This window comes from Buceros rhinoceros, unplaced genomic scaffold (assembly GCF_000710305.1).
Source record: "Buceros rhinoceros silvestris isolate BGI_N320 unplaced genomic scaffold, ASM71030v1 scaffold31894, whole genome shotgun sequence".
Lineage (NCBI taxonomy): Eukaryota > Metazoa > Chordata > Aves > Bucerotiformes > Bucerotidae > Buceros > Buceros rhinoceros.
The window spans coordinates 30,376-46,003 of NW_010410538.1; the positions used below are offsets into that span (position 1 = coordinate 30,376).

The following is a 15,628-nucleotide window of genomic DNA, read 5'->3' on the forward strand; positions in this document are numbered from 1 at the left end:
CCGGCTGGACCGAGAAGGGGCCACCAAATTGGTGGCTGACCTCATCATGAACACCAAGAATGAGAAGATCTTCCAAGAGAGCATCCTGCTTGCCATCCGGCTGCTGGACGGAGGCAACACTGAGATCCAGGTGCTGCGTGGTGGGCACCAGTCCCAGGGGAGCTGGGCAGTCGTGGTTTGGCGCAGGCGGTATAACCGTCCCAGCGCTTGGGAGACGTGGGTGCAGGGCAGACCTCATCCTGGGTTGGCCACTGGGCAGCGGCTTTGCCAAAATCCTGTTTGGTTGCACATGTTTGCTGGCATCCAGAGGAGGAACCGCAGAAACATGTCCGGGTTTGAGCGTTGCAGCTGCGGGGCTGGATGGAGCTCCGGGGGCAGGTGGCTGCAGGTTGTTTCTGGAGTCATGCTGATGCCCTCTGCCGGGTACTGCTCAAACGGCTCCGGGCTGCAGCTCCTGGGGGATAACTCGCGGGTTGTCTTGAAAGCTTTATCCCAGGGAAGCTGAAAAATTGCACATGCAGAAACCAGCAGGAGCTGGTGGAGCTGCTGTAATTGCTGCTTGCTCCATCCCTAACCCTGCTTGGGTTGAAGGAGAGCGCAGCAGCCAGGCACGTCCACCCCTGTAAATCCAAGAGGTCTCTGATGTCCAGGGCTACCAAATCAGAGGGGCAGGCAGGGACAGTTTGGGCTTCATGGTGGAGACCTGAACAACTGTCCTCCCTTCTCCCAGAAATCCTTCTACAACCTCATGACAAGCGACAAGAAGTCTGAGAAGTTCTTCAAAGTTTTGCACGACCGGATGAAGAAGGCACAGCAGGAGACCAAGTCCACGGTGTCCGTGAACATGAGTGACATCGGGAACAAGCCTCGTGAGGACAAAGACGAGCCTGACCCTGGCACCAAAGGTACGAGGCCGTGTCCCTCAGGAGAGCCAACGTCTGTCTCCTTGGGCTGTCTGGCACTAACGAGGTTGTCTTGCTCTCTAGGACGAGGAGACACCTTCCTGATGCCTGGCACCCCCTCCCGATACCCGATGGCCATGGGGTTTCGGAAGGGCCACGACACCGGGGAGCAGGGCCAGAACAATGAAATGGGGGTGACGGTCCTGATCATGGAGCCCATCCTGCGGTTCCTGCAGCTGCTCTGTGAGAACCACAACCGGGACCTGCAGGTTGGTTATGGGGACTGCTGGTGCCTGGGCGTCAGGACAGAGGCCATGGGCCTGGGGTGTGGGAAGGCTGGGATCTACCCCAAATTGCTCAAAAAGCCACTCTGTGCCTCAGTTTCCCCATCCGTAAATGCACCATCCCTTATGGATAACTTTTGGAGGTGTGGAAGGAGCCATTCTGTACGTTACGCGGGTGGCCCCGACCTAATTCTCCATCGAACAGCAGCTGGAGGGGATGTCGAGAAGGGGGTTGGGGCTGCCCCCCATCAGAGTGATGCTGTCCAGCCCCATAACCGCAGCTTTGCTCGACAGAACTTCCTCCGGTGCCAGAACAACAAGACCAACTACAACCTGGTGTGCGAGACGCTGCAGTTCCTCGACATCATGTGCGGCAGCACCACGGGGGGGTTGGGGCTGCTGGGCCTCTACATCAATGAGTACAACGTGGCCCTCATCACGCAGACCCTGGAGACCCTGACCGAGTACTGCCAGGGGCCCTGCCACGAGAACCAGGTCTGCGGGTGTCCCGGCAGGTCGGGGTCACTGTCCAGTGTGGGGGGCTCAGCAGGGAGGGTTTGGGGGTGATGCCTGGGAAGGCAGCAGGGACAGGGACAGCTTTTGGGTTCAGGATGTGAACAGGAGCAGAACGCGGGCAGCAGAGGATGCCAGGGTGCGCAGGGATGCTGTGAGGGGTCAGCAGCTCCTGCTTGGCTGGATAATATGGTGATGCAAATGGGGGTTAATAACATAGTGGTGCAAATGTGGCCCTTCCCGGGGAGAGAGGGCTCCTGGGATAGTCAGGCAGGGCCGGTGCTGTGTTGGAGGGTGAAGCTGGGAGGACTGGCAGCACCCGTGGGATAACAGTTTGCATTGCTCCCCCAGAGCTGCATCGTGACCCACGAGTCCAATGGCATCGACATCATCACAGCCCTCATCCTTAATGACATCAGCCCCCTCTGCAAGTACCGCATGGACCTCGTCCTGCAGCTGAAGGTAGGCAGAGCCTCGGGCCGCCGTGGTGGGCACGGGTGTGTGTCACTGCATGGGTCTGGCCGTGGGCTGTGCTGTGGGACGAGGTGGTTGCTGTGGTGGTGACTGTCCATGTATGGGAGTGTGGGAGTACGTGGGCTCGGTGGGACAGGGACGGTGCATCCCCACCAGGGGAGGCTCAGATCTAGCATGGGGGAGTTACAACTGACCAGGGCACGGGGGGATTCTGCCCACTGCAAAGCTCTGAGTGGTGGCAGGGGACAGGTCCCTTCAGCAAGGGCTTCTCCTCCCCAGGACAATGCTTCCAAGCTCCTCTTGGCCCTCATGGAGAGCAGACATGACAGCGAGAACGCTGAGCGGATCCTCATCAGCCTCCGCCCACAGGAGCTGGTAAGGGCTGGCAGTGACACTGCCTCGTCCCAGTGAGCCCCCAGCCTCCCCCAGCCCACTGCTGGACCTCTTCTGCCTGCGGGTCCTGACGTGGTTTCTGCAACCAATAACCGTCTCATCTGCCATTCCACTGGTTACCCGCTCCTGCACCAGCGTCCTTGCCCAGCGCTCTTCCCAGAGCCACCCGTGGCCAGCGGAGGAAACTGAGGCAGAGAGGAGCAGCTCACTGTCCCTCTGCTGCCTTCCAGGTCGATGTGATTAAGAAGGCCTATCTGCAGGAGGAGGAGTGTGAAAACGCCGAGGTTTCCCCCCGGGAAGTCGGCCATAACATCTATATACTGGCGCTGCAGGTACTGAGCTGTGACAGCAGGGTCCCTGCCAGGCTGGGCTCCTGTGCCCTGGTTTGCACGTTTTTCTCTCTATTTACATTTCCTCCAGCCAGGCCGGCCCCCGTGGGGAGGCACGGCTGGGAAATGTACTGCTGGCTCCTCTGAAAGCCAGCCCTGGGCTTGCCAGCCATCCCGCTCGGTGTGCATCGGCGGCTGCTCATGGCTGCGCTCACCTGGCTGTCACTGTCCCTCTTCCAGCTGTCCCGACACAACAAGTCTCTGCAGCAGCTCCTGAAGCCAGTGAAACGAATCCAGGAGGAGGAGGAGGAGGGCATCTCGTCCATGGTACGGAGGGGCCTCGGGAACGGAGGCAGAGCCCCCCCAACCCTGAGCAGAGACTGCACAGAGCTGCTTCTCCCACCCTGCCCAAGTCATCCTGGCTTCTGTTGTTTAAGGTTTAAGGGGTTTCGGTGTTCCCCAGGGGGACTAAAGCCAGACCTACCAGTGCCCTTGTAGCCCAGACCACAAGCACAAAGACACATAACCGAGCTGTGTTTGCGGGGCTCCCCAAGGAGGGCTCGGCCGTAGGGTGATGCCCAGCTCACCTCTGGGAGAGCCTGGTGGCTCTGACAGGGTCCTGCTGTACCCACTTTCTCCCGTTTCCCCCAGAAAAGGAAGGGCTGAGTCCTTTGCAGTCATTTTGTGCCTGTGTATCTTAGATCCTGAACAAGATTCAGCAGTAATATGATTTCCCTGGGGTTTTGTGGGCATTGATTTGTAATTTGTGGATTAGCAGCATTTGGATGTAATTAATGCAGGGAATCAAATGTCTGTCACCTCAGGGAGGGCTCATTCCCCTTTAGGAAGCTTTAGTTCATTTGCTTTTCCTGAAATCTCATCAGCTTTGGTAGCTTTTGAGGAACGCTGTTGTCAGTGCAGCGTTAGACCTGGCTCCCCCGGCTGAGGCTGCTCTCTCCCCTCTCCCCACATCCCAGCTCAGCCTGAACAACAAGCAGCTGACGCAGATGCTGAAGTCGACGGCCCCGGTCCAGGAGGAGGAGGAGGATCCGCTGGCGTATTACGAGAAGCACACGTCCCAGATTGAGGCAAGAACCTATTAGCTCTTGGGTTGCCAGCGTGCCCATGGCCAGTGGGCTCCAACTGCCTCGTGCCTGGATATTCTGCATCAGGAGCTTCCCAACGCTGTGCCGGCAAGAAGCAGTTGGGCCCTTGGCTCTGCAGAGAGCTGGAGGCATTAGCAGAGCCCATGGGGAGCTGGGGGAACAAGCTGTTCCCCTGGACCCCTCCGGTCTCTCCCAGCAGCAACGGGGATGCAGCCGATTTGGCAGCCCCATCCCTGCTTGTCAGCCTGGATCTCCTCGCAGACGTGCCAGTGCTCCCAGCGTTCCTCCAGCACAGCCAGGGCTGCCTTTGCCGGGTCGATCTGGGCTGGGGACATGTGGATGCTGGTGGAGTGGGAGGGAGGAGGGAAAGGCACAGCTGGCTCTAGGAAGGAGGAAACCAAAGCCTGGCAGGGGCAGGATCTGACAGCACCTCCCCTTCGCCCTGCTTCCTGCAGATTGTGCGCCTGGACCGAAGCATGGAGCAGATAATCTTCCCCGTGCCTGGCATCTGCGAGTTCCTCACCAAGGAGACCAAGTACCGGCTCTTCACCACCACGGAGCAGGACGAGCAGGGCAGCAAAGTCAGTGATTTCTTCGACCAGTCATCCTTCCTCCACAACGAGATGGAATGGCAGAAGAAACTGCGCAGTAAGAGCAGACCAGACCTTCCTTTGGGCTCTTCCCGCCAGCACGGGCACCTCGACCAACCCCCGCTGTGAAACTGGGAGGCAGCCCTGCTTTGGGAGGGCTGGGAACGCTGGCAGCAGCCTGGACATCACAGCCCTGAGCTCCCAGGCACAGCGCTCTGCAGGGAGTGGAGGTTAATCATGACGCCGGGCTGTCTCCTCCGTGCCCATTAGCGCAGTTCCTTGCTAGTCTGAAATGCACTTTACAGCCCCTGCCCTGGGATTGCACCTGCAGATGTTTCCCCCTCTCTTCATTTGTTTTCAGTTGCCTTCTCCCAGGCCTAGGTTCTGGCAGCTACAGGAGGGAAATAAAACTCGTTTCTCTGCACTCTGCAGACCTGCTTAGGTGCTTTCAGGGCTGCAGCAGGATGGAAATCCTGTCTTAAAATAACAGGAGCTCCCTCTAAATACTGTGATGCAGCTAAGGAGTAGCACAGCAGCTCTGAAAACACTCGCAGATCCAGTCAAAACTATCTTAGGAATTCGGCAGGAAGCAGGTTTCCAGCGTGGCTGGGAAATTGCTGCCCGGGTCTCCTCTGGGAGCAGCACCAGTGCTGCAAACACAGACACTGTGGTTTGAAGGATGTGAGTGGCTGTGGGAGGTGGGAGATGGGGAAGAGGGTGAGGAGGAGAACGAAGCCGACCTGATTCCAAGGCGCCAGAGCTGGTCAGGAGGCCAAGAAGCCAGGAACTGTGAGCAGGAACGTTTTGACCTTGCACTGCTATCCAGCAGATGAGGAGGGAGCTTTCATCAACGTTTGGGAGGAAGTGGGAGGCAAGAGTCCCTCCAGGCCCGCTAGCTGTGCTGGGCTGAGCCCTTCGGATGTCAGGAAGGATAAAGTCTTGCCCAGCTGGCACAAGGTTGGCTGAGACTTGTGTGTCTGCCTCCTCTCCCTCCAGGCATGCCGCTGATGTACTGGTTCTCCCGCAGAATGACGCTCTGGGGCAGCATTTCCTTCAACCTGGCTGTCTTCATCAACATAATCATTGCTTTCTTCTACCCCTACGTTGAAGCCACTTCCATGGGTAAGCGCCCTGGCATCTGCTGCTGCCCGAGGTGGAAGGAAAAGTGGTCCCATTAGCTGTGCTCCCCTCACCCTGAGTCTCCTTTTGACTCCTAAAGCCCCAAGGACTTTCTGCGGGTCAAAGGAAGGGACCGAGTCACGAGAGCAGCTGCCAGCCCTCTCACTGCTTCCTTCTTAGGGAAGAGTCTCTTCTCCCTGTTGCAAAATGGGGGGAGCAATGACAGACACGTACCTGTCAGGCAAAGCCTCCACCTTTCACAGTGGGTTTTGAGACCTTGGATAAAAGATGTTAGAAAAATGTATCAGTAAGAATCATCCCAGTCAATACTGGTCTTGGCAGTGGAGCCTAACTGCCCTCTCTTCCCTCTGATGATCAGCACACGGGTATTTCTGGGCTGCAGCGGTGTCTGACTGGCAGCACCATTTTGTCTCGTGCCATTTAACCGCTGTGCGTCTGCTCTTTCCAGGAGTGCTGGATTCCCCACTGATCTCGCTGCTCTTCTGGATTCTCATCTGCTTCTCCATCATGGCCTTGTTCACGAAGCGCTACGGTGTCAGACCGCTCCTCGTGGCACTGATCTTGCGATCGATTTATTACTTGGGGATTGGACTCACTCTGAACATCCTGGGAGCTCTCAATGTAAGTTCTCCAGGTGCTGGAAAAACAGCGTAGGAGGCTGTTCTGCCTTCACAAAGTGCAGCAAACCCTACTCCCTCCTGTGTCTGGTTGTCCCCCAGCTGACCAACAAGATTGTGTTTGTGGTGAGCTTCGTGGGCAACCGTGGGACCTTCATCCGAGGCTACAAGGCCATGATCATGGATGTGGAGTTTCTTTACCATGTCGGCTACATCGTGACGAGCGTCCTGGGACTCTTTGTGCACGAACTCTTCTACAGCATCCTGGTACAATGAACGCAGGTGTTTGGGGCATGGAGGTAGCCCGTCTGCCCCATTAGAAACTGGAAGGTTCCTGTGACACTTCCAGGGGCTGATGGATAATAGCAGCGAGAACAAGTCGCTGTGCTCTAATCTTTGCGTAGGCTGATCTTTCTGCCTCCCGACAGTATCTATTACTGTCTCTCTGCTGGGCTTTTTTTCTCTCTCTCTCTTTCTAATCTCTCCTGTGTACTTTATCTGGGTCAGCTGGGACACAACGTGAGCTGGTGAGGGCACAGGCAGGGCCCATGTGTCCTATTCTTGGCTCTCCTGCTGCACATAAGTCACTTCACTCTTCTCTGCTTCCCCACAGTAAGCTGGGAAACTGGAGTGCTTTATGTGAAAGTTAGTCAAAGTCTGCTGAGTGATCCAAGCTCTCGGGGTAAAAGGGGATGGAGGTAGGTCAGGCATTATCCAGAAAAGCACCCCGCAGCATTTCTTTGCTCCTGGGTCCTTTCAGCTGTTTGACTTGATCTACCGCGAGGAGACCTTGTTCAATGTCATCAAAAGCGTGACGCGGAACGGGCGCTCCATCCTGCTGACAGCCCTCCTGGCACTCATCCTCGTCTACCTCTTCTCCATCGTGGGCTTCCTGTTCCTGAAGGATGACTTCATCCTCGAGGTGGACCGGCTGCCAGACAGCAAAGCCAAAGGTTGTTGAGCCCTTGCCCTTGTTGGCTGCGGTGCTTGGGCTAGAGAGGGGCTGGGCAGAGCGAGGGTCCCCTTTGGCAATGGATATTTGTCCCCTTTATACCCTGGCACACACTAGTTTGGGGGCTGGCACAGCTGCCCGTGCCAACTTAGGGACCCCATGCTGTAGAGAGCGGGGTTGGTGGGGCTAGGAGTGGTTGCAGGGGAGGGGGTGGACAGCTACAGATGAAGTTTTAGCACTGCAGAGGTCTTACCAAAACCTGAGCGAAAGCTTCAAAGCCTGGAAAAGGCCAGAGGAGGCTGAGCAGCTTCTCTTTCAAGAAGCGTGAGAGCTACAAGCAGAGGCAACACCTGTAACAGCAGCGAGGAGCAAGCCGGGGCGCTGACAAGGCTGTGCTTGGTCTCTCCAACTTGCAGAGAACCCCTTGGGGATGCAAAGGAACGTGGACACCTTCATGGAGTCCTGCAGCGGTGACAAAATCAGCTGCTCTGCTGTGCCCACTGCCTTGGCAGGTAAGAGAGCTCGTTAGAAAGGTCAGTGCTGTTAGCAGCAAAGGGGGCTGACAGGTTTGTCAGCAAGCGCAGATAAACCCTGGGTTCTCAAAGACGGAAACAACCAATCCACTTTCTGGCACATACTAGGCAAGAGGTCTGCAAATTTTTGCACTGACCCAGGTGTAAAAAAAATGTGGAAGTAGATTCTATTTAGTTAGAAAGACAGTGGGAGCTTCAGGAGCCCTCAGCCAAACACCCCCACAGCAAGAGGCAAGCTGGGGAGATGCTGGTTGGGAGATCCAGAGCAGCACCTGCTCCCAGGACATTTTCCCCTGCAGCCAGTCATCCCCCCAGCTCTGGATTTTTGCAGTGGTCTGGCACTTCAGCCCTCTCTACGCGCCACGTTTTTGCTTTTATTTCCCCGCCTGTGCTCTAGAAACAGACGCTGACCAGTGGGAACGTGCCTGCGACACACTGCTCATGTGCATCGTCACTGTCCTGAACCATGGGCTGAGGAACGGCGGGGGCGTGGGCGACATCCTGCGGAAGCCATCCAAGGATGTGAGTTCAGGCAGCACCGGGGACCCTTTTTCCGCTGAGTCCTGCTGCGTTTACCGCTGTGCAGCTGCCTCCCTGCCTGGGAACTGTGACGCTTCCAGCTCTGTCCCACACTGTCCTCCAGCGCGTTCCTCCTCTCTTCCCCATCAGACCCTTTATTCCTCCTCAGCCCATGTATCAAGGCAGCGTGGTTGGGGTGGCGAGAGAGATGTGCAGGAGACACATGTCTATCCTGTCACCCTTACAGGAGTCCTTGTTTCCTGCTCGCGTTGTCTACGACCTCCTCTTCTTCTTTATCGTCATTATCATTGTCCTTAACCTCATCTTTGGGGTCATTATTGACACCTTTGCTGACCTGAGGAGCGAGAAGCAGAAGAAGGAAGAGATACTGAAGACCACGTGTTTCATATGTGGTGAGCGCTAGGACCTCGGAGTGCGGGAATTGCCCCAAAACTAAGGCCCTCTTCTAAGGGTGGAAGGAAAAAGTGTCAGCTGGTGTTTGGTGTTCATTTGGTTCACAACAAAACTTAAATCTGTTCACCGATGGGTCACTGCAGTGTGAGGAGGCTTAAACGGGGACACAGGCTGAGAGGGAGATGCTCTGTGGTGTTCCTCGCCTTCTGTTAACGAGGTATTCAGCTAGAACACCACACTGCGGAGTTCTTAGCTGTCGCTCCTGAGACCATCCCTTAGCCAGTGAAAAAAAAAGCACCATGTTACTAAGGAAATAACATACAGAAAATGCTCTGGAATGCTTTCAGTCATCGGAAAGCATCCAAAAAAAAAGGGAAAAGCCCAATAAGTCTGGCTGCTTTTGTCTTAAGAGATCCACTGGGTGCATTTGTGCTTTTAGACACCGAGGCAGGAAGCCCAGCCAGCAGTACTTTAAATAGAAGCCTCCCAAACACACAGCTGGGTTATTTCCCCCTGGTTTTGGATGCTCGTTGTGTGCTAAATGCCACGTAATTACTGAAAGCACTTCTGCAAAGTCACACCAGCGAGAGGACACAATTAATCTGTACTTCTAAACGTGGTTTGCTCACTCACGTCTTAACCTTTCCTCCCTCCCACCATCCCTGTTCTTGACTGCCTTTCCCAGGGCTCGAAAGGGACAAGTTCGACAACAAGACAGTGTCCTTTGAGGAGCACATCAAATACGAGCACAACATGTGGAACTACTTGTACTTCATAGTGCTGGTGCGAGTGAAGAACAAGACGGACTACACAGGGCCGGAGAGTTACGTGGCACAGATGATAAAGGTACGTGTCCTCTCCAGGCAGCTCTTTCTCTACTGCAGTATTTGAGAACGATGTTTCCTGGGAAATATTTGAGAACAAGGGGCATGCCAAAGAAAAACAGGTTTGAGAAGGAGCTGTTGGAAAATATTTAGTGACAACATTGTTGTGCCTGGGTTCGGTCTTAGCTGGTTGTTTCCACTTCGCAATCTCAGCCAACAGCTCATTGTCTGTTTGATTCTTGTACTGTGTATTTAAGGACTGAACCAAGCAGTAGAGTGTGACTTAAAGGTGAGTTCAAGGCAAGAAGGGAGGGAAAGGAACTTTAGAAAAGAAAAAATTCTGAACTTGAGCCCAGAGGCTGTAAGAAAAAAAAAAACTAACCTAGAAATAGACGATTCATGGTGAATTTGCAAGTACAGGCACGACGAGCCCCTGGGACTTTCTGTAATCCCTAAGCACAGGCAGGTTTCCTGGTAAATCCTCTCCCTCCTCCTCCTCACCCCCTCCCCAACTCCCCCTTTCCATGGTCGCTGTTCCAGAACAAGAACCTGGACTGGTTCCCCCGGATGCGAGCCATGTCGCTGGTCAGCAATGAAGGGGAAGGGGAACAGAACGAGATCCGAAATCTTCAAGACAAACTCAACACCACAATGAAGCTGGTGTCCCACCTCACCTCCCAGCTGAATGAGCTGAAGGAACAGGTATGAAACACTCTGATCTGTAGGAACCCGCTGTGCTTACCACAGGAACAGGAGGCAGACCCAGCCCAACGGCGGATGCAAAGCAAAGGGCTCCCGCAGCGCTTTTGGGGGCATGTGGGGACACTCGGGACGTGCTTTTTCATATTTAACTTGCTCATCAGCTAGAGGCCAGCTCACAGGGTTTTCTGGCAGATGCTTAAAGCAGCCTTAGTCAGCCACACACTTGAGGAGGATGTCAGTGAGCAGCACCAAGGGCTGGTTCCCTACCTCACGTGTGTCCTTGTTTGAACTCCAGATGACAGAGCAGCGGAAGCGCAGGCAAAGGATGGGGTTTGTGGACGTCCAGAACACAATGAACCACTAAGACAGAAGCAGCATCAGCTTCACCCACCGAGGGACTACACCCACCTCTCAGCTACCGAGGCTGCTTATTCCTGGGCTCCGCGCATGGACATCGCCGGCAGAGGAAGACGGGCCATGCGAAGAGCTTCCCAGCCCCCCCTTTCCTTAGAGCGCTTGTGAGCGATTCGGGAGCCAGGGACTGGCCAGGAGTCCTCACGATACCGGACCCACGCGTTATCTACCGCCCTTGTAGGAAGATAAATTATACAGGACTTTTATTCCTCATTGCAATAACTCTTTATTTTGCAAATGTGGAGGGTTGTACCTTTATCTCCATGCGCTACATTCTGCTGGCCCCGCCGCGGGTGTAGAGTCAGTAGCTGTAGGGCTGCAATATTTAACTTATTCCAAGAGTGGCTCTAGTACACGTGGATCTTTGCAAACCAGCCATCGTATCTGCTGTCCCCGCTCCGCGCTGATCCCTCTCCATTTAAAGAATTCTGTTCGTCACTGGGGTGCAGGACAGAGGAGCTAAACTCAAGGAGAAGGATCTGTTCATTTAACTCCCCAGAGGAGGATGAGCATCCAAAGCTTGTACTAGTGTGAACTAGTCTTTTGCCTTCTGTGGACCAAGGATCTCTGGGCAGGAGGGGGAGGAGGCTGCCGGTTTACAGGAGTTCACTGTGAAGGGGTGTCCTGTGTTTTAGTTTCATCTCTGGTGTAATGTTTTACTTTTTTTTTTTGTTATTGTTGTTACTTAAGAACTGAAGTGTAAATTGCCTTAACTAAATTAAATATAAAATCATGTTACAATAAAAATATCTTCATGGTAAAGAAAGCTCCCCTGCTGTGCACTCTGCTAGGGAATGGTGCTGGCAGAAACAGAAACACAGACCAATCCAAGTCTGGCCCTGAAGCCAGTCCAGGGCTGTATTACCCCAGGTATGCTCAGCTCCAGCTGTTACACATTAACATGTAGCACAATGCTCCAGGCAGAAGATGAAGAATGTGACCATGAAGAACTACCCTGAACACCAGCCTTGTTTTCTGAAGCTTTGGATTAGAGCCTGCTGCAAAGTTTCAAATTCTTTCACTACTTGCCAGGAAAACACTGTTCAGAGCCATAAAAAGGAGCAGCTGTTGGTGCTGCCTGGAGCCAAGCAGCGTCCTGGCAGTGTGGTGCTCTAGACGCTCATCCTTCCCCAGCCAAGCTGAGCTGTAACCACCCCACCTCCCCTCCTGTGCCTCTGCCTCCCAAGAACAGACACATAAACGCAGGCCACAGCAATGGACTAATCACACCTGAGATTTGTTTATGGCCCTACAGACCAACCTGTCCTTAAAACCTGTCTTTGTTCCTCAGGATCCACGGGGAACCTCTCCACGCTGAGGGAATCATGTAGCTGCTGCTGCAGCATTTGATTGACGTCTCCAACTCATACGCTGCTCCGCTGTCTCCATGGCAAACAGTCACCCTCAGTCCTCCTCTGTATCTTCTCAAGAGGAAAATAAACGTGACGGTTCAAGTTCCCCCTCGCTAACACGCAGAAACACGAGCGTGGCTTTGCTGTCACGTCATCTCTATTGTTACCTCCACAAGCTAACGTGGTTGCACCCACCTGCTCTGCGCATCCCCCGGTGGTTCCATTTCTTCTAATACAAAGGATCAGGACTAACACTTGATTTTCAGGAAAAAAAAGAAACCAGGGGGCACTAAACACAAAGGGTGTAAGGCATAAATCTGAACAAAAATGCTGTTGCTAAGAGGAATAAATGGTTTTATTCATCATGGCAACACACAGCGCTTCAGAACTATGTACAGAGGGGAATCTGGGGGTTAGCCTATCACTTCGAGTCCTCTTCGGTTTTCTTGGCAGAAAACTTTTCTCGCAGTTTTCTCCACGTCCCTTTTTTCATGTCTTCCATCTGTTTCAGAACGTCTGCAAAAGGAGGAGAGAGAGATGGGGAGAGAGGGGGGGAAAAAAAAGCAGGAAAGCAAAGAAATGAAAGATCTTTTGTAACAGCTTTGCCTTGCATATATTTTCCTTTTCTGATGTTTTATCTTAACGAATTTCTATTGCAGGGCCCAAGGCAAGTGTGTTTTCTTTCCCATCAATCGTGCAGGGAATCCCTTATCACCAACAGCTAATACTCGGTTTCCATGCACCACGATCAAAGTTAGGAACTGGAGCAGAACAGAACTGCACAGCTTCCTGCACTGCTCTTGCTAAATGATCTGGCAGAGAGCGCTTCTGCCTCCTGGCACCCTGCTTCCTCTCAAAGTCCAGTACAGGAGAAGCAGCACTGAAGGGAACCTGAACACGGTGAAACAGAAGCTGAGCTATATTTGGGAATGATGCAGCCAAGGGGCATTTTGTTCCCATAGCTCCTGCCACCTGATCTCCCAGAGCCCGTGCAAACCCTTCGCTGGTTCTGCCCAGTGCTAAATACAACCGACTTTTCCCCTGATTACTGAAGATCTTCTCAAATATTCCTGAACTTACTCCTCACTGAACACCCCAATACTCTCGCACAGCGCTCCCCCTCTATCCTTTAGCAGCAGGTGCTCAGCAGAAGGGATGCAGTGAACACCACAAAGGTTAGAATGTGCCTCATCTCCTGCACTGACTTACTCTCACATCAAGCATTAGTACCTGTCGCGAGGATCATCCTACAGTCTTCTACTGTCACTCCAGTGAAGCTCGTGTCTTTCAGGCGTGGATACTTCGCAAGCGAGCAGGCAGGTGAGAGAAGGAGGGAGAGAAAGATGTTACTCACAGTGGATTATGAAAGGTGAAACTGTCACCATATGGTCGAGCCTGAGCTCATTTTCAGTCAAGCTCTAACAATTCTGTTCATCCACCCCAAGAACTATCACCTGCGTTGTTCACACATGTCACAGAGGACAAGATGTCTCAGCTTTCCAGAGCAACCAGAGGCACCAAGCAGTGTTGCACCCAGCTCAGCACCCATCCCTGCTGGGACAAGGCGGCTGCTGGGGACTCACCCCCAAAGAGAGAGCCGATGGCTAATGCCAAAGCTCACCTTGTTTTTGTAGTAGTTGGTGTGGATCCTGACTAAGCTCTCATACATTTGGTCACAGGTCTCGGGGTCAGCAATCTGGAAAGGGATAAAAGTATCACCAAGTCTTGTTTTAAACCTCCAGAGCAAAATCCAACTGATGCCAGGGCTTGTGAGAAGGACAGTCACAGAGCAGCTTAGGTGACTTCTCAGTGCCATGCAGGATGCTGGGGACCCCTGCGAAGCTGTTCCAGAATGCAGATGACTTTCTATCCCCACCACTTCTCACCAGCTTGGCCTGCTCAACAACGAGGCACAGGACTTCCAGAACAGACCTTAAACTGCTCAAAAAGATTTGACAGACCGACTGCGAAGGGGCAGTTACTGAGAACACTGCTGAACAGTTTTCTTCTCATGTTTATTGAGCAGTGCTGTGAAATCTGCAAGACTTCTCACTCAAAGGCCAGTTCTGCTGCTTGTTTTATTCTAAAGCATCTAATAGGATACCACACCGCGGCGGAAATTAGAAAATCCCAGTGCAGGCTAAAAATAGCCCTAAGAGATTACGGAAAACAGTAATGAAAGACACTGAGTGGCTTGTGAAGGGCAAATGGATTTCTGTTTCGGTCTAGAAAGTCGGAAAGATCTTCCTAATACCTAACCCCTCTGCTAGGTGCCTCAGAGAGGTGTGTCTGCCTTGCCGAGCCTCCACTCAGCAGCGTGGATGGCACATCATCTTCTTTTTCTGCTTTATGGTGGAGGCCAAGCCGACCAGAACCCTGCCCTGCTGCTCGATGACATCACACACAGGTGATTAAAACAGATACACGAATAAGAACAGTATCACCAGGAACACAACAGGATAAAACGACACGGCTCCTGTGTCCTGGGGACACTGGCACAGGCTCAGCACAGGGTGGGCGATGCCTCCTCCGTGCAGGGGAGGCAAACCATGGCCAGGCCCTGCTTCCTCAGCAGGTAACGGCTGCTGCGGGAGGGGGGACAGAGGGACCGCAGAAGTAACCACCCTCATGCTGCAGGTCACCTGCAGCTTATCGAGTCTCACAGTCACACTCTAAATGTCCCTGCTAATGTAATGACAGCAGGAAGGGCTATTAAATGGGTGGCAGGAAGTTTTCTCCCCCACCCCGTAAAATCAGCAAATCTTATTCCATGTGAATAAAAGAGGCATCAGGCTGACGCACGTATCCTTTATAGTCCTAGCTCTTCGCTCAGACATTCCTCCTGCTGTCTGCCAGCACATTTCCCTTCGCTGTATTAAGCTTTTATACATACAAATTGACATCAGTGCTGCAGGCATCAATTCAGATTTTCGAGATGAGTGGCAGCTTTGGGATCTCGTAGCCAATCGGGGCAGCACATTCAGCTGTCCTGAGCGTATGAAAAAGCCATAAGCTCTTTCCGAAACGTCTGCTGCAGACTGTTCTGGTGACCGATATAGAATCAGGTGCCTATAATGGTCCCTTGAAGTAGCAAACGCATCTCGGGAACCATGTTTTTATGCTAAGAAAGGACACATTTACATTCCACAGCACCACCCTCGAGAGGGAAAGGCATGCAAACCCTTCGAGGGCTCGAGCCCAAGTCGAGCATTAGCTTCTCTTATTTCAGCACCAGAGCCTAAAATCCAACTCAATTACAACAGTAGCCAGAGCACAATCTGTGACTGCCGCATGCCTACAGCATCAGGCCACGCTGCCTTTCCCCTCCTACTCCACACGCACCACCATCCTGTAACACACTAATTAACCCCATTCCAGCACGGCGCTGACAAACGCACAGTGCTTCGTGCTGCGGGAACGGGGCAGCACCCAGTGCAAGAACAGGGTATAAAGCTCAGCCTGTCCTCTGCGGGTGACCGCGGTGGACGCGGGCCTGTGCTTCAAGGGCGAGCAGGGCGTTCACACCGGCCTGTCCTGGGACACCAGGGAAGCTCCGCGGGGCCCTAGGGA

General features: G+C 53.5%; 2 protein-coding genes across 2 annotated transcripts in view; one reads left to right on the plus strand and one right to left on the minus strand.

The window, feature by feature from the left end:
• The window catches only part of ITPR3 (inositol 1,4,5-trisphosphate receptor, type 3), a 34,187-nt gene extending 23,143 nt beyond the window's left edge, over positions 1 to 11,044 (plus strand). Inside the window, exons 40-59 of the mRNA XM_010135671.1 lie at positions 1 to 130; positions 731 to 905; positions 987 to 1,171; positions 1,481 to 1,681; positions 2,051 to 2,161; positions 2,453 to 2,548; positions 2,797 to 2,898; positions 3,136 to 3,222; positions 3,873 to 3,983; positions 4,457 to 4,649; positions 5,588 to 5,713; positions 6,180 to 6,352; positions 6,451 to 6,615; positions 7,109 to 7,301; positions 7,717 to 7,812; positions 8,231 to 8,355; positions 8,600 to 8,765; positions 9,452 to 9,612; positions 10,131 to 10,292; positions 10,588 to 11,044. The exon at positions 1 to 130 is cut by the window's left edge and continues 6 nt beyond it. Of these exons, the coding sequence (XP_010133973.1) occupies positions 1 to 130; positions 731 to 905; positions 987 to 1,171; positions 1,481 to 1,681; positions 2,051 to 2,161; positions 2,453 to 2,548; positions 2,797 to 2,898; positions 3,136 to 3,222; positions 3,873 to 3,983; positions 4,457 to 4,649; positions 5,588 to 5,713; positions 6,180 to 6,352; positions 6,451 to 6,615; positions 7,109 to 7,301; positions 7,717 to 7,812; positions 8,231 to 8,355; positions 8,600 to 8,765; positions 9,452 to 9,612; positions 10,131 to 10,292; positions 10,588 to 10,656 (2,827 nt within the window). The 3' untranslated portion in view covers positions 10,657 to 11,044. The remainder of the gene's footprint in view (positions 131 to 730; positions 906 to 986; positions 1,172 to 1,480; positions 1,682 to 2,050; positions 2,162 to 2,452; positions 2,549 to 2,796; positions 2,899 to 3,135; positions 3,223 to 3,872; positions 3,984 to 4,456; positions 4,650 to 5,587; positions 5,714 to 6,179; positions 6,353 to 6,450; positions 6,616 to 7,108; positions 7,302 to 7,716; positions 7,813 to 8,230; positions 8,356 to 8,599; positions 8,766 to 9,451; positions 9,613 to 10,130; positions 10,293 to 10,587) is intronic.
• A 1,435-nt stretch (positions 11,045 to 12,479) lies between these two features.
• On the minus strand, positions 12,480 to 13,754 carry LOC104493058 (ubiquinol-cytochrome-c reductase complex assembly factor 2; the record flags this gene model as incomplete). Its single annotated transcript, XM_010135673.1, has 3 exons — positions 12,480 to 12,574; positions 13,289 to 13,358; positions 13,680 to 13,754. Coding segments are annotated over 3 exons (240 nt in total), but the record flags the coding sequence as incomplete, so codon positions are not given.
• Between the last annotated feature and the right edge of the window lie 1,874 nt (positions 13,755 to 15,628).